Raw genomic sequence first — 25,175 nt, forward strand, 5'->3', positions numbered from 1 at the left:
GTGAGAAGTTTCACTGTCAGCACCTTTAGGAGCTTGCTGGGACTGCCATGCTCTGCTAAGAGTGGCATTGCTTTGTAACTTCCATATAGTGGCTTGAGTGTGGCTTCACCATCTATTTTTGAATTCCATTTCATTCTCCACTAACAGCTGCAGCATAAGAGGAAACCATCCCAGTTGTGTGTAAATGTGTTGCATGCATAAAGATTAGGTTATGTGAGGATTTATTCTACAGCTTTGTTCTGTAAATAACAAACACCTCCCATTCCTTCAAGCTCCTGACTTTCTGTAAAGCTGTAAGGAATGTAAAACTGAGGGCAGCCTTACATGTCAACAGTTTGGGCTTCAGCATCATTCAAAACAAGGTTGGATGGGGCTCTGAGCAGCCTGATCTAGTGGAAGGTATCCCTGCTCAGATCAGGAGGTCTTTAAGGTCCCTTCTAACCCATTCTATGATCACTAAACACATGATAGTTGTGTTCTTCTGTTGTTGGTCAATGGGTTTTCAGTTGCTTTATCGACTCCAAAATACGGACAAGTTGTGGAACACAATTTTTTATTAATAACAGGCCACATTTGTACTTTGAAAAGAGTGAAATTAAAAGGTGTATTAAAACATACCCACTCTAAGCAATCTATTTTCTTCAGTAGAAAAAAAGCATACAACAGGTAGAAATCCTATATACACAGTATATCAGTTCCAGTCATCAGCCCCTCCAAACAGTGTTTTACAAATTGGTACAACGATGTTAGAACAGACCATCCAGTTCCAGTTCAGGACAAATTTCAGCTCTTGACTTGCTCATTTAAGACAAACCACTAAGCATTTAGTCCAGTTTACTGATCTCAGAATACATACAAGGGAGTACTGTACACGAAGACAGTGTTAAGCTTTTACTTCTGCTTATCCTTTTTGGAATCCTGCCTTGTTATTTTAAGTCTGCCTCATAAACTTTGAGTACATGGAAATCTGTAATCAATGTCTCCATTAAAAAACTTAGCAGAAACCTGATTAACTGTACCTTAAACAGCCCTTTCTTCAACTCCTGTATTAATTTCAAGCAGACTGCTGTTGTGCTTATTCTAAACTGGAGGCTTTCAGCCCAAAATATCAATTGCTGCAAGGAACCACGAATCTATGCCATCTTTTTTTTTCTTTTTGTTTTGATGAAAATAAAAAAAGCATAATGTTAGTTCTTAAATTAGTTTGGCACATGAGGGAAAAAAAAAAAAGGCAGGGAGAACACACAAGTTGCATCATTCTCTCAGAACGTCCTTGGGGAGGGGAATGTCCAGATCCAGGCAGGGTGGGCAGGCACGGAATGAGTGACACAGACCACGGCAGACTCCATCCAGCTCTTGGCCTTGCACCTGGCCTCAGCCGCACTCAAACCTCAGTCCTTCAGCTGCCACCGCTGGTGAGCGCATCCCTGCGCAGCTGGAGAAGGCCCTGAGCTCCAGCAGCCTCCTCACACCAGGTAAAAAAATCACCACTCTGCACCTTTTGCTTAAGTGTCACTTAACAACACCGTAAGCGAGCTATTCCTGCTCTGCTGAGCAGGCGGGAGCAGGGCCTGACACTTGGGTCTCGGCATGTCAGTGTGGGCCCCGTGCTTCAGGAGAACCTCCACTGCTTTCGCGTGCCCCCCTCGCGCAGCCAGGTGAAGAGCTGTGAACCCCTCACTGTCAGAAATATCGATATTTTCTGCACTGACAAGTTCTTCTACTACTTCAGAGTGCCCGTTTTCCGCAGCAAGGTGCAGCGCTGTCCTATTTAAAGGGCCTCTGGCTAGAACACTGGCCCTTTCATCCATCAGCAGCTTTGTTGTGGCTAAGTGGCCGCTGCGGGATGCCAAGTGCAGGGCCGTGTATCCTTCTGCCGTGGCGGCCTCGATGTCTGCCCCGTGCTTGAGGAGCAGCCTGGAGGTGCTGGTGTGGCCAGTTTCGGCGGCGATGTGGAGGGCAGTCTGCAGGAGCCCGTTCCGGACGTTGACGTCCGACTCCAGGTCGATGAGGAGGCGGGCTACGCGGTAGTGACCCCGCTGGGCGGCCAGGTGGAGCGAGGTCCTTCCGTCCACGGTCTGCACGTTGATGTCGGCGCCGCGCTGCTTGGCCAGCAGCTTCACGATGGGGAGGTGGCCCTGCCAGGCAGCGTAGTGAAGGGGCACCCAGTCGTCCTTCCCCTTGATGTTCACGTTGACGCCTCTTCTCAGCAGGATGCGCACGATGTTCTCCTGGCCGTACTGGCAGGCTATGTGGATGGGGGCTCTGCCCTCAAAATCCACCTCGTTTAAGGACGCGTTCTTATCAAGCAGCATTTTGGTGCTGAAATCATCCCCGTTTTGGGCAGCAAAGTGGAGAGCGGTCCACTGGTCCTCATCTTTGGCATTGACATTGATTTTCCTGGCCATAATCAGTTCCACGATGCTTTTAAATTTCTTCTCGATGGCTATGTGAAGAGGGGTGGACCCTTTCTTGTTGGTGAGGTTAGGGTTAGCGTTGTACAGCAGGAGCCATTTGACACATTCTTCTTGACCTGCTTCAACAGCCAAGTGCAGAAGACTGGAGTTCCCATCTAAAACAATATCAACATCTTGAGGCTGGAGGATCTTCATCAGCTTGCTGGTATCTCCAGATAAAATTGCCTCTGTTAGCTTCCTCTTCTGTATGTCTGTAGTACCAATATCTGAATGGATACAAGGAAGAAAATTTTTACCCTGAGGGTGGTGAAACACTGGAACAGGTTGCCCAGAACGGTGGTGGATGCCACATCCCTGAACACATTCAGCTTGATCTAGTTGAAGATGTCCCTGCTCATTAAAGGTCCATTCCAACCCAAACTGTTCTAAGATTCTGTGGAAAACACAGCATCACAATTCTGATACCCATCAAACCTTACCTGCCCATGGTTTCAGCATTGAGCTGCTTGCAGAGCAATTCACCCCCCTTGCTCCACAGGAGTCCCAGAACATTTTCAGGTCAGATTTGAGCCCCCACTAACTCTCTTTGTTGTGGTATGAAGACCAAAGGATGTTGTGGTTAATCTCCCTGCACTAACCATTGTTTACCTAACTGGAAACAGATGTCTGGGGTTTGCAGCACTGGAATGAAAAGTGAGGGGGTCTTTATCACAATGGCCCCAGGGGCTGCTGAGAAGGTGGCCTGAGTCCTCTCAAAAACTAAGGTGCTGAGGTTTAGGCTTAGTGTAACTGAAAAAGCCACAAGCTCAGCTGACCTGCCTGGGCAGTGGCTTTAATCCCACATCAAGCGGGATGCTGGACTAGTAGTGACCTCCCTTCCAACCAACCTCTACATGACTGATTCTGTAATTGCTTTAATGGGAGTTTACTCCTTTACAAAAGTAAATGAGATTTATTATTTCTCATTAGATCATGTTCAAGAACCACTTGTTTTTGTTTTTGTTTTTTCCTTTTAAATAACTACCTCCAGTAAACAAATTTGCAGTGCTGACAGCAAGAGAAGGCAAGGCTAACAGTAATTTCCAGAATGTTATTCTACTCTCCAGCCCATTGACTCCCATGCCCCAATCCAAACAACTACAAAGGAAAACTTGACCATTACCTGAACTCTCCCGTTCAAAGGAAAGGGAAAGGGATCCTCTGGATGAAAAAGCTGAATCTACAGATGAAACTCCTGAAAGCCGCTTGTCACTGGAGGCAAGTTTGGACTCAGAAGAGCTGCGGCTGAGATCCTCAGGACCTTCCATAGTCTGTGAAATCCCTGAATCCAACTGGGACAACAACTCTGAGAGACTGTAATCCTTAACTGATGGTAGAGCAGGCTCCTGTTTCTTCTGGGATAGTGCGCAAATCCCCTTCAAGAGAAGCACACAAGCATTTTAGAAAGGTCAGCAAATAAAACTGAGCATGAGGCTCTACAGAAGAAACATAATTTTTTTTTAGTTTGCAGGTAGCCTTTAAACACTTATTTGTATGAAATGAAACCTGTGAATTAGGTCACTGAATTTTTTCAGAAGCAGGAGGGCAGCTTCCTTCAGTACTCAGAGCCACTAAAGCCACATGGCTCTTCTGTCTATGATGGTTTTTAAGATCAATCACACCCACACAGTTCCAGCCTTTATTTCCTAACTGTCCAGCTCTCCCTCCACAAAATAAGAAGCAGTTGCATTTGGTTCTGCCCTGAGGTTTTCCTGAGCTGGTCCATGCCCCTGCTTGTCCTTCACTAAGACCCACTGCTATCAGGCAAGGTGGTGCTCAAAAGCAGCGAAGAGAAGGTTGCTTGGAACCTTCCAGGTTGTAAAGGAGCCTGTTCCTCCCAAAACCCTGCAAGTTTGAACATTAAGTGAAAGAGAAAATACCTCAGGCTGCTGCTCTGGGGCATTCTTGGTGTCCAGGTCCTGAGTTATCATCTCTTTTGTTTCATCTTCTGGTTTTTCACAAAGGGCCTCTGTTTCTGAAGTGATTTCTTTCAGGAAAACAAGAGAAGGTTTTATTGCTTGGTTTTTTCAGAAGGAGAGTTTCTGAGATACCCTGCTGCCTCTCTCTATCAATTGAACTTAAAATCTCTGAGATACTGAGGGAGAAGGACTCCAGTGCTGACCATTCCATCCAGCACCTCCTCAGTGGGCACAAGCATGCAGCCAAGCCAAGGGTACACGGGGCTGCTCAAACAATTCATTTTCAGTCACACCAGACTGCTGTTACACAGGGGCCACACTACAGGACTGAACTGCTGGCAGATTTAGATTTTTTTTTTTTTTTTAAAGATGGAATCCCTCATTCCTTGTTTGAGCAGGAAGAGAGGGAAGAGACAAATCTCTCCTATTAATGCTAAATGAAGCTACATCCCTCTGCACACTTTGAATTCATAACAGGTGCTTTGGACAAGTTCAAACCTTTCACTGGCAGAGAAGTGACTGTACAAACTCTTTCATTACAAGAAAACAATTCAGTTTCTCAGCATACAACAGTACAAATTTCAAGAGCCAGTTCCTTCAATGCTTTGGTACACTGCAAACCACACCAACTCCAGCTTGGCTTATGTCCTGACACTCACTATCAGAAATAAACATAATTTCTGGCTAAATGGACCGACTGGCTCAGTACAAGGCTTGTGTTTACATAACACCATCATGGTCAGACATGTCCTCAGATAATCCCTTCCTCCACAAATGAGTAAGTGGCCTGTATCATTGTCTCCACCACACAATGTGCTCTATTTACTCTGTCACAGAGCTTCTCAGCGTTTACCCCAAGGATTAGCAGAGTCCTGAGCAATAACGTGACTCATAGAAGAATAAATGGGCAGCCAAGTTAAGAGGAAATCTTACCTTGAAATGTTGGCCGTTCACCAGGATCATCTTGCCAACATTTTTGCATCAGTTTGATCAAGTTATTACATGAATGAGGTCTGGATTTGGAAACAGCAGGTAGCTCTGGGCGGTGGCCTTTAACTACTTTTACCATAATATGTAAAATGTTGTTTTCCTCTGCAAAGTAAAAGCACACAAATTTAGATGTCCCAGCAAAAGGAATCACTTCTTTTTTTCCCAAGAGCATTAAGAGTGCATTCAGCTGAAAATTCATTTTCACACTTTTTTTTCTAGATTTCTTATCAATAGGGGAAAAAATTGTTGGTTGTCTTCTCCAACAAGATATTTTTAATGCAGTAACACCTGCTTCTCATGTATCATTTAAAAACAATTTTCAGCGAGTGACTGTGTTCTTTGTCTACCCATTAAAGATAAAGAACAAAAGGAAAGAAAAAACCTCAAACAGTTCTTTACTACCTCTCTTTGGATTTGGATTTCCATATCTGCTGTAAGAAAACAGAACCTTAGGTTTTATTTAGACCAGGTACCTGAACTATTCATAAAGGTGAAGGAAGAGCACAAATCAAGAGGAGCAGTAATGCAGCTCCTGGCTGTAAATCAATCACTGGGCTAAACGGAATAGCTCACTGGGAGAAAAACTAATAGTAGACTGGAACTTGTTGGGACATGTTTGCTATACATAGGCCAGTCACAGACACAGGAAAGTCATAAAGAATAAACAGCTGCCTGTTGAGGTGCATTTACTGCAGGGTGGAACAGGGCTTAATCTCACAGACAGCTTTTCTTCTTCTTTTTTTTTTTTTTTTTTAAGGAACAAATCTGTACCCACAATCTACAAATAAACTACAGAACCTCTCTACAGAAGAGCTGCTTCTGAACAACAGCAGAGCTGCCTGCCAAGTTGGCTTTGCCACACACTGCTCTGAAGCTGTGCAGCAAACTCCAGCAGAAGCAAAAATGTGCAGACAAGGGCCCCTGCAGCAATACAGGTTCTGTTTTCACGACGTAGCACAAAGGAGGACTTAAGGTTGTGATCAGAATTTGAGAGCTTAAAAGTCTCTACCACGCAAGACTCAGAATCTGGAGGTCATGCACAGAAATCTGGGGCTGGTGGGGCAAGAAGTGTGCTTATCAATGGGAAAAAGGAAAAAAAAAAACAAGATAATACACAACTTACCTGCAAAAGGCTTCTTCTGTGTAAGAACTCCCCAAACCACAATGGAAAAGCTACCAAAAAAAATTTAAAAGGTAAAAAAAAAATTCTAGAAATTTTTTTAACCAAAAAAACCTCACAGAAGTATAATTTATTTTCCTTATCCCTCCACTTTTGCACCTAATTCAGCTGATAGACACACACACACAAACACAGAAGAATGAAACTAAGAACCATGATTTCAAAGTCTAGCTTTGGCAGGGAGGAACCTGAGGCAGCAAACACAGGAACTTGCTGGAGGCTGCCAAGTCCTTGGTAGCATTTACCAACCACTCCACATCTACCATGACAAAATCAGAGAAAGCATTACAGTGGATTTAATTTAATGCTTCTGCCCTGCAAGATTACTTAAAATAAACCAATTTAATTTAGAATAACAGATACCTTTTTAATCTAAAGCTGTATTTCCTTTTCCAAATAGTCTTGCCATGAAAGAAGAGCCAAAGACCTAGTGATGAAATCCACTGAAGATAAGTCAGAATTTTATCACACACTCAAAAAGTAGGCCAGGATGTACCTTTAGAAGGGAAATTAAGGGTGGGCAGAGTGCCTCCCACTGCCAGCTGTTAACAAATAATTTCAAAACCCAGGATCACCTGCAGTTTTTAAAAGGCCTCTACCCTACAAAGACTTTACAAAACCCAAAGCAAATGTGACACATTTCAAGACGAGGCTCAAACTGGATTTAGGGGTTTCATGCTTAAAAATAAAGTAAAAAAAGGCTCATTTTACAGGGTTACTAAAACAGCATTTAGGTGTTTTCATAGTTCACTGACCTGTACACATCATGTTTGGTGTCAAAACACCTGTTTTTCTCCTTGATGCGCTCTGGAGGAAGATAGGCAATCGTGCCACACAAGCCATCCATGCTGATGTCATGGGAATGGGACAAGCCATTGCACTTTGCAAGCCCAAAGTCAGAAATCTACAAAAAAAGAAAAAAAAATTAAAAGAGGAGGAAGAAGATGAGAAAAGTGCATAGTACCATCAGACTTTCAAGGTGTTCACAAAATATTTTCTGCAAAGAACAACAGATGTAACAGAATCACCCAACAAATACAGTGAAGGGCTGTTCAGAAATATTAAGCCAATAAAACATCTCTGGAAGCATAATGCTATGGTAGGTTTTTCTTTATGGCTAAGCTAAAAGAAGAAGAAAAAAAAATAAAGGCAAGCGGTTTTTGCAAGCAGCAGCATGCCAGCCCATTACATAGCAAACACAACAAACAGTCAAGACAATTTATTGTAATTTAAACCAGTCGAATTTAGCTACTGCAAACTCCTTTAATGTAATTATTGGCCCGGCCACCCCCTTTCCCTACATAACCTCACACTGTATGAGGTGTTCAAACGTCCTGGCTCTCCAATGAACTCTGGAGAATCACTCTTCCAGGTGTTCTGTTACACTGACCATGCCAATGAGGACCAAGCCCAACAGCAGAGACACCAAGTGCTAAAAAACCCAAATGGAAACACACACACACACATCAAAAACCCACACTGGGAACTCTTTTTGGCAGTCAGGAGATAGAGCAAGTTGGTGCAGTGACGCAGGGAGCACAGCTGAAATGAGCACAACAAGTGACAGCAAGTTTATAAAAAGGACACACCTCCACTTTAATTTCAAGTGTCAAGCAAATATGCATTCATTTGCTGTCAAAGGCATACCAATCATCGAGCAAACAGATAGGCCAGGAATTTCCTTTGTCTTACTTATTTCCCACTGGACAAAAATGTCTATCATGCCAAGTGGAAATTTCAAGGAAAGTCAAATCTTTTTGGACCACTGAGCCCACTGATTTTTGTCTACATGTCAGATAAGATTCCCCCTCCCCCTAACTTACACATTCCTTTTATCTAAAATACTCAGGTTTTTCAATGACTCATTGCCCTTTTGATCTCATAGCTTCTCCTTTGAGAAAGTTTTCCCTCAAAACAACAAGCATAATTAAAAAAACCTTTTTTTTTTTTAATAGGCTCCAACTGTACACTTTGAGAAGTTTCTCTCTAAAGATACCACAGAACTAGTTGTAACATGTGTCCATTACTGAAAAGGGAGAAAACTGCTGCCAGCTTCAGCCTCCTGGAGAACAGGCACATTACACAGCCATGCAAGGAATCTCCCTTTGCCATAAAACAAACAAAGCAACCCACACAGCTTCAACAAGAACTTCTCCCATGGACAAAGAGCTCAGCAGAGGCATTCTGAGGAGCTGGAGAAGTCCTGCACCCTAAAACACAGGTATGTCCAACCTGTTGTCCCTCTTTAATCTGTAATGTGGGAATGACTTGAGAACAAAAAAAAAAAAAAAAAACCACACAGAGGGGAAAAAAAAAAAAAAAAAAAAAAAAGAGGCAAAAAGGGAAAAAGCAAAGTCATCGGGAGGAATAGTTTCTCATCCTTGTAGAGCTACACTCTCAAGAGAGGGATTGCTGTACTCCTCAGCAAGCACTGGCGTCCAGGAAAGCCGCAAGAAACCCTTTTCCACACGCCAGGTCACCCTGGGAAGAGTAAAACTGACCACTGCAGGAAATGCTGCATGAGTCTGGGGCACTTGGTGCTCCACAGGAGAACAAAAGCCCAACCCCAGCATCACACCAGGCTGTGGTGTCAGGTTCAGAAATGAACTGAATGCTGCAAGTCTGAACGGATCCAACGTGGTGAAGCACTGCTCTCCTTTGATTAACGTGAGGCAGAGGCTTGTGTACACCTCAAGAAATTCAGGCATAATTAAAGCCACACACCTCCCTCTTTGTCTAAACAATGGCGTGTTTCCTACTGTATGAGTTAAGAAATAAAGATGAAATGCAGACAGCAGGGTGACACTCCTGTGTTTGGAGCCACCAGCTACGGTGTGTGAATCTAAGGCTGGGGGCTAAGGCAGAGCTGAGCACTCCAGACAGAAAAAGTCACCCTACAAACTAAGAAACAGCTAAGGTACATAGCATACACCCTCCCTGGGCCAGCAAGAGCTTCACCTTGTGGAACTGTCCCTACCTAGTGTGAAGGACTGGGTGTTAACTGATAAAAAAATCACCTGTACAGCAGGGCTTCCATCATACCAAATTCTGCAGGAGAAAGCACTGGAAATTGAGGAATTGTTATCTGGCAGGCTGCAACAAAACAGTGACTTCTGCAGACAGCTTTTTGTGGCTTTTATTAGTTCCTCTAGGGCGAATTTTCCTCGCTGCATGGTGTATTTAGGTATGCAGGTTCTTTAAACACCAGTGGGAACTGTGCAGTGGGTGGAAGATGCAGCCATTTAACTTGCCTGGTTTGCCTTTAAATTGCTTGCCAGGCACCTCATTCTGCAACACCCTCGCTGGGGGAGGCAGTTAAACTGGAGCACCCTTCCCCACTCCTTCCTCCACATCCTTGCTGGTCCCTGCAGCCCACCCCAGGCTCTGCCCTTCCCCTAAATTTCGAGGGAATCCATAATCTCACTCCTCACAGTGATGCCTTGAGAAGGCTGCCCTAGAGCAGAGGCTGGACAGAGCTAAAGAATAAAGCAGGAGTTTATGGAAAGGATCTCCTCCATGGATCCACCTTGGGCAGCACCAGAGCCCAGCCAGGGCTGCACCCAAGATGAACCCAAATGGTCCCAAAATGCACGAGCGCTGCCGGGGGCTCTCACTGGGATCAGCTCTGCTCCATTGGCACATTGGAGTTCATTGTCCCATTCCAGCTTTAGCCCATGCAGTCCCATCCTGCTTGTTTTCCTCTCTCCAGCCCACGTTGTTTGTGCTCTTGGGTCTGAGATTTGGATCATTTGTCCTTGGTGCCCAGCTGGAGAAGGAATTGTTTTGTCTCCCTGCTCTGTGCAGAGAGCTCACCATCCCCTAATGTGAAGCCCAGACCCACACACTAAAGCAGCACAGAATCTGAAACATAGAAAAGCTCAAACCTGAGGCATCAACGCCCGTGATTTCAGGTGGGTCCCTTCAAAAGCACATGTGGCACCAGCAGGGGAGACACGGAGGCGACAGACTGCTCCATGCAAAACCCGCAGCAGGGAGGTGGGGAGAAGGGAAAGGAGCCTTGGCCAGAGCCCACGCAGGCAGTGGGATGGTTCATGTTCAGGCAGCTCTGCTCCTCCAAGGGCTGCATGAGAACCAACACGTGAGCGCCGAGCAGGGACGGGAGCTGCACATGTTTTCCTGCCCACTTCCAGCAACGCTCGCATTACTGAAGGATTCCAAGATCTGAAGATTTCTATTTATTTATTTATTTTTATTTTTAGTTCAGTTTGTTTTTAACCTCATGCACGCAAGACGTTCTCTGCTTCTGCCGTTTGTGGATCTTTCCACTCTAATTTATGCAAAAACACTCACTTGCAAAGTTTTAGATGCTTTAAGAAATTATTTTTCTAATTCTTTTGTATTTTGCAATTTTTTTTTTTTTTAACTAGAAGAAATGCTCACATAACTACAACAGCTACTACAGTCAGCTATTCCCAAGCACTGCAGGGATCTAGTTCCCAGGAACAAAATGAGTGCTTGGAAAGTGCCTTTTTTTAGTGATGACTCCTGACAGGTTGCCCTGAACTCTGCTCTCACCTGCTGATGTCCTGAACTGTGCACTTAGCTCCTGATGCTTTATGCCATTTTTCTGTGAGCAAAACTCAAGAACCCACTGCAATGGACTCAGGGACAGAGTTCACCAAAAGGTTTTTTGCATCAAATCCACTGGATTAATTTTTAATCCCTGCTGCAACATCCAGTATTTGTCTCTGTACAAAGTCTCTGCACTTGGAGATTGAGAATGCCCCCACATTTGTCTGTGGGGTATTAGGGTGTCTGGTGGCAGGGGATGTTTCCTTTGTCTTTTCTGGGGGTAGGGGCAAAGGATGTTACATTTCTGTTCTTAAAAAATGCCTGAAATTTTAAAGAAATTTGCACGGGTCACAGATTTGGACTACTAAAAATTACGATTAAAAATTAATTGCAAATACCAACACAATGCGCACTTCAAACTTATGTCTTTATGAATAGGGTTTTTTTAATGAATGCACTTCAGTTAGCTTCTAAACTAAACTTTTCTGAAACAGAATGTATTTCCATCCTTTTCCAACCTGCCCTGAAACTTTTAACTCCTCCAAACCAGCTTCAGGTGGGACATTTGTTTTCGGAAGCAGCACAAACCAAAGCCAAACACCCATTTTAATTCATCGTGAATCTGCATTACTCTAACAGGGATAGTTTTGTTCCCTCCTCTGTACCACCACAATTAGATCAATCAGAGAATTGATCAAGGTGCAAACCAGCTTTGTTAGCTGGGATTAAAGAGCCATGCAACAACAGCCCTGCAATGGAAACCTTGATCAGGAAGGGTGGGAAACAAGCAGAAGGGACACACAAAACAAAGGCTCTCCTCATCTGTAATAACAGGACAGCAATTGCAGCTGATAAAAAAGTGGCTGTGCTACCTACATCAGGCAGTCTAATAAAAAGAGACAACTGCTCTTTACCAGCCTGGCCTCTGGGTATTGCTTGGACCTCAATTAACAACCTACATGAAGAAGCTTTCTGATCGTGAAATTTGCCATCTGACAAGGCTGCTTCTAACTCCATTCTCAGAAATTCTGCAGCTGAAGCTGCAAAAAATAAAAGTTAAGACCAGAGAGGCAAGACCGTCAGCACGGTACAACACAGCAGCAAATTTCACATTGGTTTAAACTGGAGAACCGGGGAGGGGAGAAAAGCAACTACAGAGAGCTTAAAGCAGTCCACAGCAGAGAGCAGCTTGTTCTGCTTCAAGTGCCTTAAAACCAAAATCTAGGAGATGAAAAACAACTGGTCAGGCTTGTTTCTGTGTGCACATGAACCCACACATATATACATGTATGTCTGTGTATGTGTACAAATACATATGTGACAAGATGAGGAGCTGCAAAAAACCCAGGCTGGATAGTGAGAGAAACAAGAGCTTAAAAATAATGTTTCTGCCCAAAAGTATTAAGCTGCAGGTCGGCTTAATTTTAAACACCTGAACAAAAAGCAACACTCTTGACTGTGAGATTTTGGAAGACGGGAAACCTGTGAAGCAGCAACAGAGATCACGAGGGCATGGCAGCTGGCAACAAGTTGGACATGAGATTTTTGCACGTGGTGGGGTGTTTATTCTCCTACCAAGGGCCCTGCAGAGAGATCACATTGCAGCAGGGAAGGAGCAAACTCCCGGCCCACGAGGGCAGAGCTGGAATGTGGCATTGCTTCCCCCGTGCCAGCGATTGCCACATCAAACCAGCTCAGGGGACACATCCAGAATGTGTGTGGAGGGCAGGAGAGCTGAAGAATGAGCTCAAAAGATGTGGTCCAGTTGAGCAAAGAAAGAGATGTCAGACAGTGTGTAAATAGTGAAAGACTGAATATGAGGAACACTGGAGAAAGAGGCAAGGGAGGATCTTGTTGGCAAAGGCTGACATGAAGGAAGACAAAGTCTGCCTGGGTATGGAATAATCCTGCCAAGGAAAGCACAGTGTTTAAGGCAAACAAGATGGAGCAGGACATGGCAGGGAAGGCAGCTCCCAGCACCAAGTCACACAAGGGAGGATGGATGCATCCACCTTCCAGAAAACAGCAAAGCTTTACCTTGCGCTGCACACGTTACACACAAATATTTAAAATCACCAGGGAATCCCCCAACGCGCCCTTGGTAAAGTTAATATCTGTCTATCTATATCCCTGCCCAGGCTAATGCCATCCTCCTAATTATCCTCCCAGTTCAGCACACGCTTATGTAATGGCCAGGCTTTATGATATGGAGGCACCCACTTGATGATAAGTTCTGTACAGCAGCAGTGCCTTAGTCACCAGCCTCACTCAGGGCTTTACAGTGAGCACAGGGCTTGTAAAAGGAGCAGGGTGTGTTTGCATTTAACTGCAGGATGGCACAGCAGCTTTTCCAATGCTCTCCACTGGAAGACTGACTGTTTCCTGGCTCAAGGGCAAACAGTTTGTAAAAGTCCTCTCTACCTCCAGACTCTTCTTTTGGAGTCTGCAACATCTCTTCACTCACCTTAGGACTCTATTAGGGACAGGTCACATACTAAATTAATGCTGACATTTAAAAACACTTCAATCAGCAGCTCCATTAGCCTTCCAGCAAGAAAATGCACATTAAATCAAGCTGCAGGGTCTGAAATTTAATTGCAAATTTCACGCCACAAGAAGAAGGTTAGGGGCCACATTTTTAAAGTGAAGACGCCTCACAGAATATGTTCATCTCTCATTTTGCATATGGGTTCCTGTGCCTGCTTTGCTTCTTGGAGGGCTTTCCAAGATGCCTGTGGACGTAAAAGACTGCTGGCTGGAAAAGGTTTGGATTAGACCATTCCCTCCTGGACTCCATGGAAATGATCTGAAGACCTTGATGTGTTTCATACAGAAGCACATCAGGGATGTCAGCAATGACCTCACCAGAGACTTTTTTATTTTGGTACATTTTGCACTTTGCCCCTTTGTGTTACATCACCACCCTGATATAGGCTGTGCAGCAGGCAGAACATCAGGCCCTTCAACCTCCTGAAACAGTGAGAAAAACACAGCCTTGCTATCTGGGCTCATGGATGAGTCAAGAATCAGGAATTTAAGAAGTTATGCAAGCAAGTATGAACTTTTAAGTAAATAAATACTTAGCAAAGGTCTCTCAGCATGATTTTGTGAGAGCAGGCTTTCAACAGTTCAAATCCTGATGTTGTGGTCATAATACCATGACCAACTGTAGATGCCTCCTACCTCAGAAAGAAAATCCTTCTAAGAAATTAATGACTAAGAGGCCTAGTAAAAAAGCTGAGACCATCACAAGTGTGATTTCATTAGTGGCACACACGTCTTATGGCTCCAACCCTATCATGACATCAGGAAATCTATCTTTATTTAATGAAAACTTCATTTTTAGAAGGATACAGGCAAGACCAAAGGCACTTGATCAGTGAGGAGGCCAAGAAAACAGGGAGCAGATGGATTATGGCACTGCTAAAAAAAATAATTGAACACTTAAAAAAAACAGGGAAAAAACTGTATTTCAGTCTCTGTGCTCCCTGAAAAGAAAGTTGAAAAAGCAAGCACAACCTCCTCGGTCCAGCTGACCACAGAACTCCAGCAGATAAGGCCAACAAGTTTGCCAGTTTACTCTGGAAATGGATAACGAAAATAATTTCATGCTGTTTCAGCCACAAAAGAAATTCCTTTCAGTGGCCTCTGGTATGCATGAACAGTCAGGACAGAGATACTTCCTCACTGTACGTGCCCTGAGCAAACGGAAATCAGCTGCCTCTGGGAAGGCTTCCCCAGGCTCCAGCTGAAAATGAGATCTGTGCATTTAGTGGTGCAGACAAAGACCCAGAACAAGGCAATCATGGCAACTGTGGAAGTGGCAAAGATGATTTAGAGGTTCACGCCACTTTTCTCCCCCTGTTCTCAAAGAAATTGTAGCAGGACCCGTTAGGTCTCAGAACCAGAGTTCGCTGCATCCTTCTAAAATTTCAGGAGGGTTCCCACAAAGTTCCCTAACCACACCTCTGTTTATGTACTAAAATGGTGCATAAACCAGGTGCATTTATTTAAGGGCTGTATTTGGGTGGATTTTAATGTGGGAATCAGAGGGGTTGGGTCAGTGGGAATTTCTCTAATTCTGGAGGAGTGCTGCTGGTTTCTCTTTTTTTTGCATCTGGCAGGAACCATGGGGGAACATCCCAAGGTTGGATACCCTGGCACAGGGTGCGTACCTTGACGTGGTAGTGGGCGTCCAGCAGGATGTTTGCAGGCTTGAGGTCCAGGTGGAGCAGGGGCGGGGACATGCAGTGCAGGAAGTTCATCCCCACCGCTGTCTCGTGGATGATGCGGAAGCGCAATTCCCAGGGCAGGGGCTCGGAGGCCAGGAGCTTTTCCAGAGACCCTGTTTCCATGTATTCCATGACCAGGCCCACCGGCTCTCTGCAGATGCCATAAACAGGAAGGATGTAGCGAAACTTTGCCATTTCCATCTTCCTGGCCTCTTCCAGTAACTCCATGCGCTCCCTGGGTGGAAGAGAATGGGAGGTGAAGGATGGAGCAGCTGCTTCTCCTCAGGCCAAGCACACACGAAACAGTTCTTAAAAAACCCAACACCACATTTCACCATCACCCCCTGACTGACCCCACGCTGCACCTCACCAGCCTGCACTCCAGGTGTAGTTCCATATTCACTAATTTGGGGTTTTATGCTTTCAATGGTAGGCTGTGGAAGAGGTTTTACAGCGACTTCTGTGAGCCAGAGAGAAGTTTGATCAGAGGATCCGTGTTTACCCCTGAAAGAATCTTCTACCAAGGTCAATGACATAGAAACCAAGAAAGAAAGAAGGATAAATGAGAAAAACCTGCAACTGCTTATTCCAATAAGCACTTTGTTTGTCTTTCCTGGCCAATGAGTAAAGCATAAACTTAAGAGCTTTGTAAGAATGTATAAAAAGCATGCATGCTAGAATAAAAAACAGTTTGACACCTTCTGAAAATGGAATGTATTGCTTTGTATTGTCTCTGTCTCAACTATGAAAGGAGGCAGCTCCCAGCTGCAGGACCACAGGTGAGCCCTGCACTTCCACGGTGTGAATACCCCCAATGCAAAGCCCATCTCCCTGCTTTGGTTATGCTGTGCTGCTCAGAAGGAGGGTGATACACTTAGAGCCCAGCTTTACCACTGCTCTAACTCCTTGGGCTGAAGTAATTAACTTGGTGAGTCATAAGGCTGTGTTAATCAGCAGAGAAGCCAGACAGCATCTCTTCAGCAGCCCTGCTGGTGCATCCTGAGTGTTCACAGACCCAAACCTTGGGAGAGGAATCCTTGGACCCACCACTGAGGGGAGCAAACTGCCGGCTGTAATCAGGGAGACACAGCAAAAGCCTCCCCAAAACACAGATCTGACAAGTCCAAAAGTGCACTCACTCAGCTCCAGCAGGTGCTGAAAACTCCCAGCTCACCATTTTCAGTGATGTAACAGGCCTGGGCCTGGCAGCTGTAATGAGCACCCCGGGTTGTTTACAGGTCACTTCAGCCTGACCCTGCACAGGGTTAAGTGTTACTCAGTCCAAGATGCAGCCTCCCAGGTCAAGACCCTTAATTGCTGTGCATTTCTGCACCTCACTCACAGCCTTCTGCAACAGCCCACAGAGCCTCATGTTGGAAAGAGGAAACAAGGGTCCTGTCCCCAGGCTGGCTGTGCCCACAAAGAGGAGCACACTTGATGGTTTAAAGACCCTTCAATCTGTAAAAACTGCATTATTAATGATTATGAACCCTGCCCAGAGCAGCTTTGGGCACTGACACATCACTGTTGCTGCCATAGATTCATAAAAGAGGGCACAGGGAGGTCGGACAGGTAATATTTCCTGAGCAGACCCTCTCTTATTACACAACAGCTCCTGCAATGCACCCAAGGATGTGCAAACTATCTAATGGACAACAGTACCTGAAGTAATAGGACAAAGTTTGTGCTCTGTGCCACCAACAAGTGATGCCAGTTACCACTGTGAGAGCCTCATGGCAGAACCCCAGCTCAGTCAAAGTGGTTTGGCTTTAAAAATCAAATCCAAGGCCAGCTAGTAGCATTGAGCACTTCTAAAAAGAGAAAACACCAAGTCCAGCCTGCACACAGCCAAATCTTCTCATGTCTCCCCCAATGCCTGGATGACCTGGGAGAAGCTGAAGCGCAGCTTGTGACAGACCCTCAGATTTTGGGAGCTGTCATTTGGCCCTCAAACTCGGCAGCAGGACACACTCCCCAAGGCTGGGAATGTGGTCTGCTGCCTGCTGCTCACCTGCTGTGGCAGACTGCAATAACCTGCTGCAGGGAACATTTCCCACCAGGACCTAGGCAGGAGCAGCAAACCCATTTCAGAAGGAAGAACAGGCTGAAAAATGGTTTAAAGAGGGATGTACACGCAGCGAGAGAAACAAAAAAAAGATAAGGGAAATCTTTTCTATTAACCATGTTGGCTCCTGCTGCTCCCTACAGCAACTTTCTTGTGAAATAATTGCCTTTGCAGACAAGTACCCAGTTTGCTCTTTGGCACGCTGGAAGGGAGCGCCCATGAATAACACAACCAACTCCTTGCCCCCAAGCCACACGCATAGCCAGCATAATTCACCGGGCCTCGGCTGAGCTGGAGTCAGGCATGTAAAATACCCGTCTGAGCCCTCCCAGGCAAAGCGAGAGCCCAGCAACAGCCAAGGTCTGACAAGAACCACTAGACTCCACGGGATGGGCTGCTCAGGCTAGCAACAGCCTCACACAGCATCGCCAAAAGCACAGATTGGCTGCTGGAAATGGGGCGTTTTCTAAAAAACCTGAATTTTCTGTTTCATTAAAAGAATGGGTTTTTTTTAAAGCTCCATTTCTGCTTGGACCAGATCCAGTTCATTGCGTGAATTAACAGAATAATAGGCCAGTGCCCTCTATCTAATTTGCCTGTTTAAATAAAGCCCCCATGCAACAATTACCACCCTTAGCACTTTCCCATACCCAGAGCATTCAAAACCGAATCAGCCAGAGGCCTGGCACAGCTCGTCGGCTTTCAAACAACTTTCAAAAGGACCCCTGTCACCTTTTGAAAACAGAAAAGGCAAGAAGACAAAAGAAGCGAAGAGAGCCAAAGCAGTCATTAGCCGAGCGCTGGAGCGCGCTTGCATTAATGCTACTCTCGTTAAACCAAGATCTCCTCCAGCAGGCAGAGATCAAAGGTCTCTCCTTTCCTTTCCTTTCCCTTCCCTTCCCTTTCCCCTCGCAGGATGCCACCGGCGCTGGCACAGAGCGAGCTGCTCTCGGGGCGCCCATCGCCGCAGCACAGGAGCGCTCACAGAGGCTCTGCCTCGGGGATGGAGCCCCGGGCTCGCATCCCGCGGATCAAAGCATGGGGCGGGGGCGTGTGTTGGACTGCTCACTTATTCTGTGCTCAGGACTTATCCTGAGCTGTCCAAAGTGAAGGGAAAGCGAAGCTCCTGGTGGGGTTTCTCGGTCGAGAGCTGTAGGTCTAGCCCGTGTTATAGTGGTTTGTTATTTCGTACCCACGCGGTTAAACAGTCGGAATTATCTTCGCCAGGCGCCTCGGTTCCGCTCCCCTCTCCCTCCAGGAGGGTATCCTAACCTCATCGTAATAAAGGAAAAAGAAAAAAGGAAGAGGGGCCAGAAGGAGAGGAAAGTGGGGGGAAAGAGGGGGAAAAGAGGGAAAAGAAGGGGAACAGAAAGAACAGGGGAAAAAAGAGGGGGAAAAATAAGGGGGGGGGGAAGAAAAATGGACAAAGGAAAAAGGACAAAGGGAGAAAAGGAAAAAAGGGGGGAAAAGAAAAGAAAAAATAAAAGGAAAAAAGAAAAAGAAAAGGAAAAAATAAAAAGAAAATGAAAAAAAAGAAAAAGAAAAGGAAAAAAAAAGAAAAGGAAAAGGAAAAGGAAAAAAAAAAGAAAAAGAAATGGAAAAAGAAAAATAAAAATAAACAGAAAAAGAGAAAGAAAAAGAGAAAGAAAAAGAGAAAGAAAAAGAGAAAGAAAAAGAGAAAGAAAAAGAGAAAGAAAAAGAGAAAGAAAAAGAGAAAGAAAAAGAGAAAGAAAAAGAGAAAGAAAGAAAAAGATAAAGATAAAGATAAAGAGAAAAAGAAAAAGAAAAAGAAAAAGAAAAAGAAAAAGAAAAAGAAAAAGAAAAAGAAAAAGAAAAAGAAAAAGAAAAAGGAAAAGAAAAAAAAGAAAAAGAAAGAAAAAGAAAAAGAAAAAGAAAAAGAAAAAGAAAAAGAAAAAGAAAAAGAAAAAGAAAAAGAAAAAGAAAAAGAAAAAAAAAAGAAAAAGAAAGAAATCTTGCACACGGGACAGCTGAGGTCATGTAAATGATGGGCTGCACACACTTTCTCCTGTAAATAGTACCACAAGAGAGGGGCCCACACATCAAGAGTTCCAGCACTGGGTCCAGTGCCAAAAGAGCTCTCTGTCAGAATAGTCAGTACAGATCAGTCATTTTCAAAGCAACTAGAAATATTACATAAATTTAAGACCTCCAAAGAGCTGTCTGCTTCCACTCCACATCAGACAGACAGGGCTGCATTCCTTGGATTCTCCTGGAGACACAAGAGCCTCCCCCTTGCCCACTGCCCCAGTCCCCAGGGCCCAGCCCTTGTCCCACAAACCCTGCCACAAGAACAGCAGGAATTACAGCTGTACCTGCATTTGCATGGATCCAATCTTTGTGCCCTAGAGATAACACTGCTGTAAAACTACAACCTTAGACTCACCAGGCAGTCCTTGCAGTTTTATATTCCCCCACCACTACCACCACATTTCCCTAATGGAGTCTGAGACAGAGCAGTTAAAAGTTGCTCCAAAGAAACTCAAAAATTGCTTCAGAGAAACTCAAAACTTGTAATTGGGGCCATTTGTGTGAGCCACCTCCAGACACAGAGCAGCCAGGCTTCTCCCAGCCCAGGGGAGATCCAGCCCTGCTCTGCAGTCAGGAATTTAAGTTACCTCTTCACAAACTGGCGGTGGTGCAGATGGAGGTCCACCAAATCACACCACCCCTGAATGTCCTCAGGAACTCTTCTCACCTGCATCATGGCAGAGGTTTGAAGAGCATACAGTGTGGCCTCTGCTCTGCAGGGTACATATTTAACAACTTCCACACTGCTGACTCGCAGAGAAGAATGTGTGAATATGAGAAGACAAAAACCTCTGCGTGGTCAAGGCAGAGTATATTGGGGCGGGAGGGTGGGGAAAAGGAAGAAAATCCCTTTTTTGGGATGTCAGCCCTGCTAACAGATCTGTGCAGTTCTAGTACCAGAGGATTACAGGACACCCAGTTTCTCCCCTACTCCTTAAGGAGCACAAGGTGACTCTTAGGTTCTCCCTACACAGAGGAGACATTCATTCACCTTCACCACCTAAATAAATGCAGCATCCACTAACAGCAAGGCATTTCTAAAACCTCCTCAATTTCAAAGTCCTGCTCCATTCCCAAATCCACGATGTGCAGAGGGAGATATAGGTAGGGCTTTGCTTGGTTTCTTTTTCCTTAAGAATTTTTTTCCACCTCCACACCCTGTAGTCACCCCCATGGCCAACACCTCCAGTAAAGATCCCTCTCCAGGAAATGTTACATCTCACAGTCAGCACGTTTATGTTCAGCAGAAGAAATCAGCAAAGGATTCTCTCTCTCCCAGCTTGCCACTGTTTTTCTGCAGACCACACGGATAAGGAGAAGAGACTTCCACTGCAAATCCTGGGGAGAGGCTCCTCCACCCTTCTGGGTCACAAAAGTCTTTTGTTCAGATTTACCTTGAACCTCCCCATACTGAGAGCATCCTGAGAGTCCCATGAGAGAAATGAGATCTCAGGAAAGTGGGAGCAAATAAGGTGTTAGGAATGGAATTTGGCTGGATTGTCTGAGAGGGCTTGGGCTTCAAGGTAAAAAAACACTTCTGGCTCTATATTCAGTTTTTCTTCTGCTTGAGGCCACTTGGCTCTATGATGTGATAATTGCCGAGGGAATTACTCCAAATCTCTCACTGTCTGCAGAAACGCAGTAAGAGAGACTACACAGAGTATTACCACCACCAAGCCATTACAAACAGGGTTTTAATGTGGTACCAAATAAATACATCAGAAAAAGCCTCTGTGCTTTTCAGTTAATGTTTCTGATACCACTGGCAATTCTTCTAACTCCTCACAGGGCTCCAAGAAACAGCTAGTCAAGTTAATCTCCTGGATTAACAATCTAATTACACAGGCTTGTTGCAACCTGCCAGCTAAAGAGGCTGTGTTTGATTCTGTCTGTGCCCCCCACCCCACCATTTGAATAGCACAAGTTTATTAGAAAAGTTTCGGGTAAAAAGTCTCGGCATAACCCTCTCCTGAAAGGGGTTTGATAGAACAGCCCAGGAACCAAAGGAGAAGGAAAAAAAAATCAGTTTACATTTATTTAGCCTCTTTCAAAGGCCAGGGACACTCCAATTTCTTATCAATGCCCTCCTCAAGCATCTGAAGCACAGATTCTGCAGTAAAACAAATTAGTGCTTCAAGGAGTGGTTTATTTATTAAAATCAATCAGAAGCTGCAGGAGCCCTATGGCCTCAAAGTTCCCGAATTCTCAAGGCATTTTTTGCATACTGAGCTGCATGTTTGTATGGTCTTCCAGTATTTGCATGCCTCATAGCCACGGAGGGACAGGTGGCTCTCTACTGCGCGTGGTATATATTAATGTAGAGATCTATTAGCAAATCTCAAAAGTAATTATTAAATATTAAACGAATAAATAAATAAATATTAAAACTAATTACTAAACATATTAAAATAGGTGACAGCATCCTTTGTCTCAGAGTGAAGATTAACTTTTGGAGTAAGTTTCTCGATGTACACTACAAATAAAAAGTTCTAGCTTATTTTTCAGACATGTTTTACTCTTAACTTCAAAAATAATCAGCCATGGTACTATTTTGATCAATAAGCATCAAACCCAAAATCTCCTTTGAGGTTTTAATAGTAGGGGGCCTGCAGATTAGCACGATAAAATACACTCTGCAACTTAGAGGTCTTTTCCCTTTTATTCACAGACAGCACAGTTACCTTATGCATATAGTAAACTCTCCTTCTCCAAAGGACATTTAATTTCATTTACTACACTATAAGCCATGCCTACTGCAAAGTCAGCAATTCAGATACTGGAAAAGATGCTCAACTACCCCAGAAATCCTGCAGAAGATGGGTTTACAAACGTTTTCAGGCTTGGGCTAGCTTATCTCTCTCTTTCTGCAGGAAAGCAGCAACAGGAAACCTTTTGTGACTGAGCCAATCCACATCTCAAAAACTGAACTGCAGAATCAGCTTGTGAGCTGGTAGAGATCCCAAAGATCAAAGGGAGCTGGGAAAGCTCCAGGAATACGACTTGTGCATATTCACCTCCCTCTGCACAGAGGCTGAAGCCACCACTGTCCCAACAACACAGGGATGTTTCTAAAGATGCACCTGACAACCTTCCCCTCCCAGGAAAGGAGACCTGCACTCGATAGCTCCCGTCCCTGGAGGTGTTCAAGGCCAGTTTGAATGGGGTTTGGAGCAACCCGGGATAGTGGAAGGTGTCCCTGGTCATGGCAGGGGGCTGGAAGGAGATGAGCTTTAAGGTCTTTCCCAACCCAAACCCATCTGGGATTCTGCGATCACACACAGCGTGAGAACAGCACAGCCCATCGTCCCCACCCAGGACCACAACGAGTGACAGGGGCAGGGGAGTCCCGCCGTGGGGCACCTTTACCTGCAGTACAACACACCTGCAAGGACTCATCCCGAGCAGACAGACACACGGACAAGCGCAGCCCCTGCGTTGGAGCCGGACACATTTCCCAGCCCAGCTCCTTTCAGCACCCGCTCCCTAAAGACACCAAACCCGCGGCTCCAGCGCCCGCGCCCCAACCACATCAGCCACAGCTCCTGCAGCTGCGAGCTGAAGTCCTGGCTCTCGCCAAACCCCTGCATCCCCGCCACATTCCCACTCCTCCTGCCTTTTCCATCCCATCCCATCCCATCCCATCCCATCCCATCCCATCCCATCCCATCCCATCCCATCCCACCCCATCCCATCCCGGCGCGGTCGGTGCCTGCTGGGGCCGCAGCGGGGCCGTGCAAGCCGGCACACGCACAGCCTGGGCAGGGCAGGAATGCTTTCCGCATGGCTCCGAGGAGCAGGTGGGACATTTGGGATATTTCATGGTTCCCAGGGAACAGGCAGGACATTTGGGATATTTCACGGTACCTGCTGCTGTTGTTGGCTCTGAGACGGGCAGGGCTGCACCCCGGGAGAGCTCGGTCGCCCCGCGGATCCCTGGCTGCGCATCCGCGGGGTGACTGAGGGCTCGGAGTGCCTCTGTGGGAAGAATCCCTTGTCCCTCCAGTGTCCCCCGCTCCCTTTGTGCCCCCTTACTTCTCATCCACATGGAGGCTGGGCGAACACTTGATGGCGAGCCAGGTCTTCCAGTGCAGGTGCCGCACCTTATACACCTGCCCGAACCCCCCCGAGCCGATCTTCTCCCAGCTGCTAAACTCGCTCTCCTCGAAGGTTTTCAGCAGCCCCATGGCCCAGGGGGAGCCGCCGTCCCTCGCCATGGCCGCTGCTGTGCCCGGACACCGCCCGGCCCCGCGGAGCGCAGCGCTGCCGCCGCCGCCGCCGCTGCCGCCCCGCCCGCCCAGGTGAGTCAGGTGTGCCGGGGGGACCGGGCTGGCGTCACTTCCTGGGACGGGCGAGTGGGTGGGTTTTGCACGGCTCCTTTTTCTGTGCCGGGACAGAGCAGCGGGGCAGTTCCCGGGTTGCAGCTGCCCCGGGGCGACGCTGGCGTCCGGAGCTCCCCCGCCAGAGCGATGGGGCGGGAGGGGAGCGCCGCGCACGCTGCTGAGCTGTGACAAATAAGCTGTGACAAATAAGCTGTGACAAATAAGCTGTTAAATAAAGGTGAGGGAAGCGCCAGCCACCTCATTCCTGCCTTTTCTTCTTCCCCTGCCCAGGGAACCGCGGCGGGTCCCTGTCCCTCCGTCCCTTGACCGCTGCATCCCGGCCCGGTGTGCGGCACTCCGGCCAGCCTGCCCCAGGCCGCTGCTGGCTGTCCAGGCACGCTCTGAAGCAAGAGTTTTTAGGCTCCGAGAAGCTATTGCCGAGAACCCAGACGTCTCCGGGTTTTAGTTGCCCGTGGGATTAGAAGCTTTGATGATCCCAGCGCTAGATTCCAGTGTCTGGATCCTTCTGTGGGTCCAAGTGCAGGGACCACAGGACCCCCAGAATTGTTTTGTTTGGAAAAAAACTCCGAGATCATCAAGTCCAATCTCTGGCCAATCTCCAGCTTTTCAACTAAACCATAGCACCAAGTGCCATATCCAGTTTCTTGGACACCTCCAGGGATGGTGACTCCCTGGGTAGTCCTCCCAGTGCCTGACGACCCTTTCAGTGAAGAAATTCTTGATTCCAACTTAAACCTCCCCTAGTGCAGCTTGAGGCTGTGGCCTCTCATCCTGTGCCTTGTTCCCTAGGAGCAGAACCTGACCTTCCCTGGCTGCCCCCTCCTGTCAGGGAGTTGTAGAGAGTGAGAAAGTCCCCCCTGATCTTCCTTTTCTCCACACTCAGCTCCTTCAGCCACCTGTCACTGGACTGACTCTCTAGATGCTCCACCATCTCCTTTGCTCTTCCCTGAACACACCTCAATATCTTTCCTGAATTCAGGGGCCCAAAACTGGACACAGGATTCAAGGTGTGGCCTCAGCAGTGCCCAGCACAGAGGGACAATCTGCCCTGGTCCTGCTGGCCACACTATTGCCAACACAGGCCAGGTGCCATTTGCCTTCTGGGCCACCTGGGCACACCTGGGCTCGTGTCCAGCGGCGGCTCAGACCACTGGGTACGGGGTCTCACCCTGCTGCTGAGATGCTGCAGCTGAAAGGAAGGAGCCTGCACCTTTTGGTGTGTAACAGGATTGGTGAAGAGGCTGTTCCGACCTGCATCACAACCTTCACGCCTATCACGGGTCTGAAGGTTAATAAAGCTCGTCTTTGTTTGTTACACTGAGTATCAGACTCGAGGGGATTGTTCTGGGCAGCCAGTGTGTGTCATTTAATCTGGCAGGCTGGGCAATAGATAGAGGACAATGTGTTTTAA

At 46.3% G+C, this 25,175-nt stretch overlaps 1 protein-coding gene across 1 annotated transcript; it reads right to left on the minus strand.

The window, feature by feature from the left end:
* Positions 1-536: 536 nt before the first annotated feature.
* RIPK4 (receptor interacting serine/threonine kinase 4) lies at positions 537-23,693 on the minus strand. Its single transcript, XM_068179594.1, has 8 exons — positions 23,457-23,693; positions 15,254-15,545; positions 7,301-7,449; positions 6,489-6,538; positions 5,309-5,467; positions 4,337-4,443; positions 3,580-3,832; positions 537-2,683 (listed from the first exon to the last, which is right to left on the minus strand). The coding sequence occupies exons 1-8, from the start codon at positions 23,636-23,638 to the stop codon at positions 1,506-1,508; spliced, it is 2,370 nt and encodes a 789-aa protein (XP_068035695.1). The 5' UTR covers positions 23,639-23,693; the 3' UTR covers positions 537-1,505.
* Between the last annotated feature and the right edge of the window lie 1,482 nt (positions 23,694-25,175).

This window comes from Anomalospiza imberbis, chromosome 2 (genome assembly GCF_031753505.1).
Source record: "Anomalospiza imberbis isolate Cuckoo-Finch-1a 21T00152 chromosome 2, ASM3175350v1, whole genome shotgun sequence".
NCBI lineage: Eukaryota > Metazoa > Chordata > Aves > Passeriformes > Viduidae > Anomalospiza > Anomalospiza imberbis.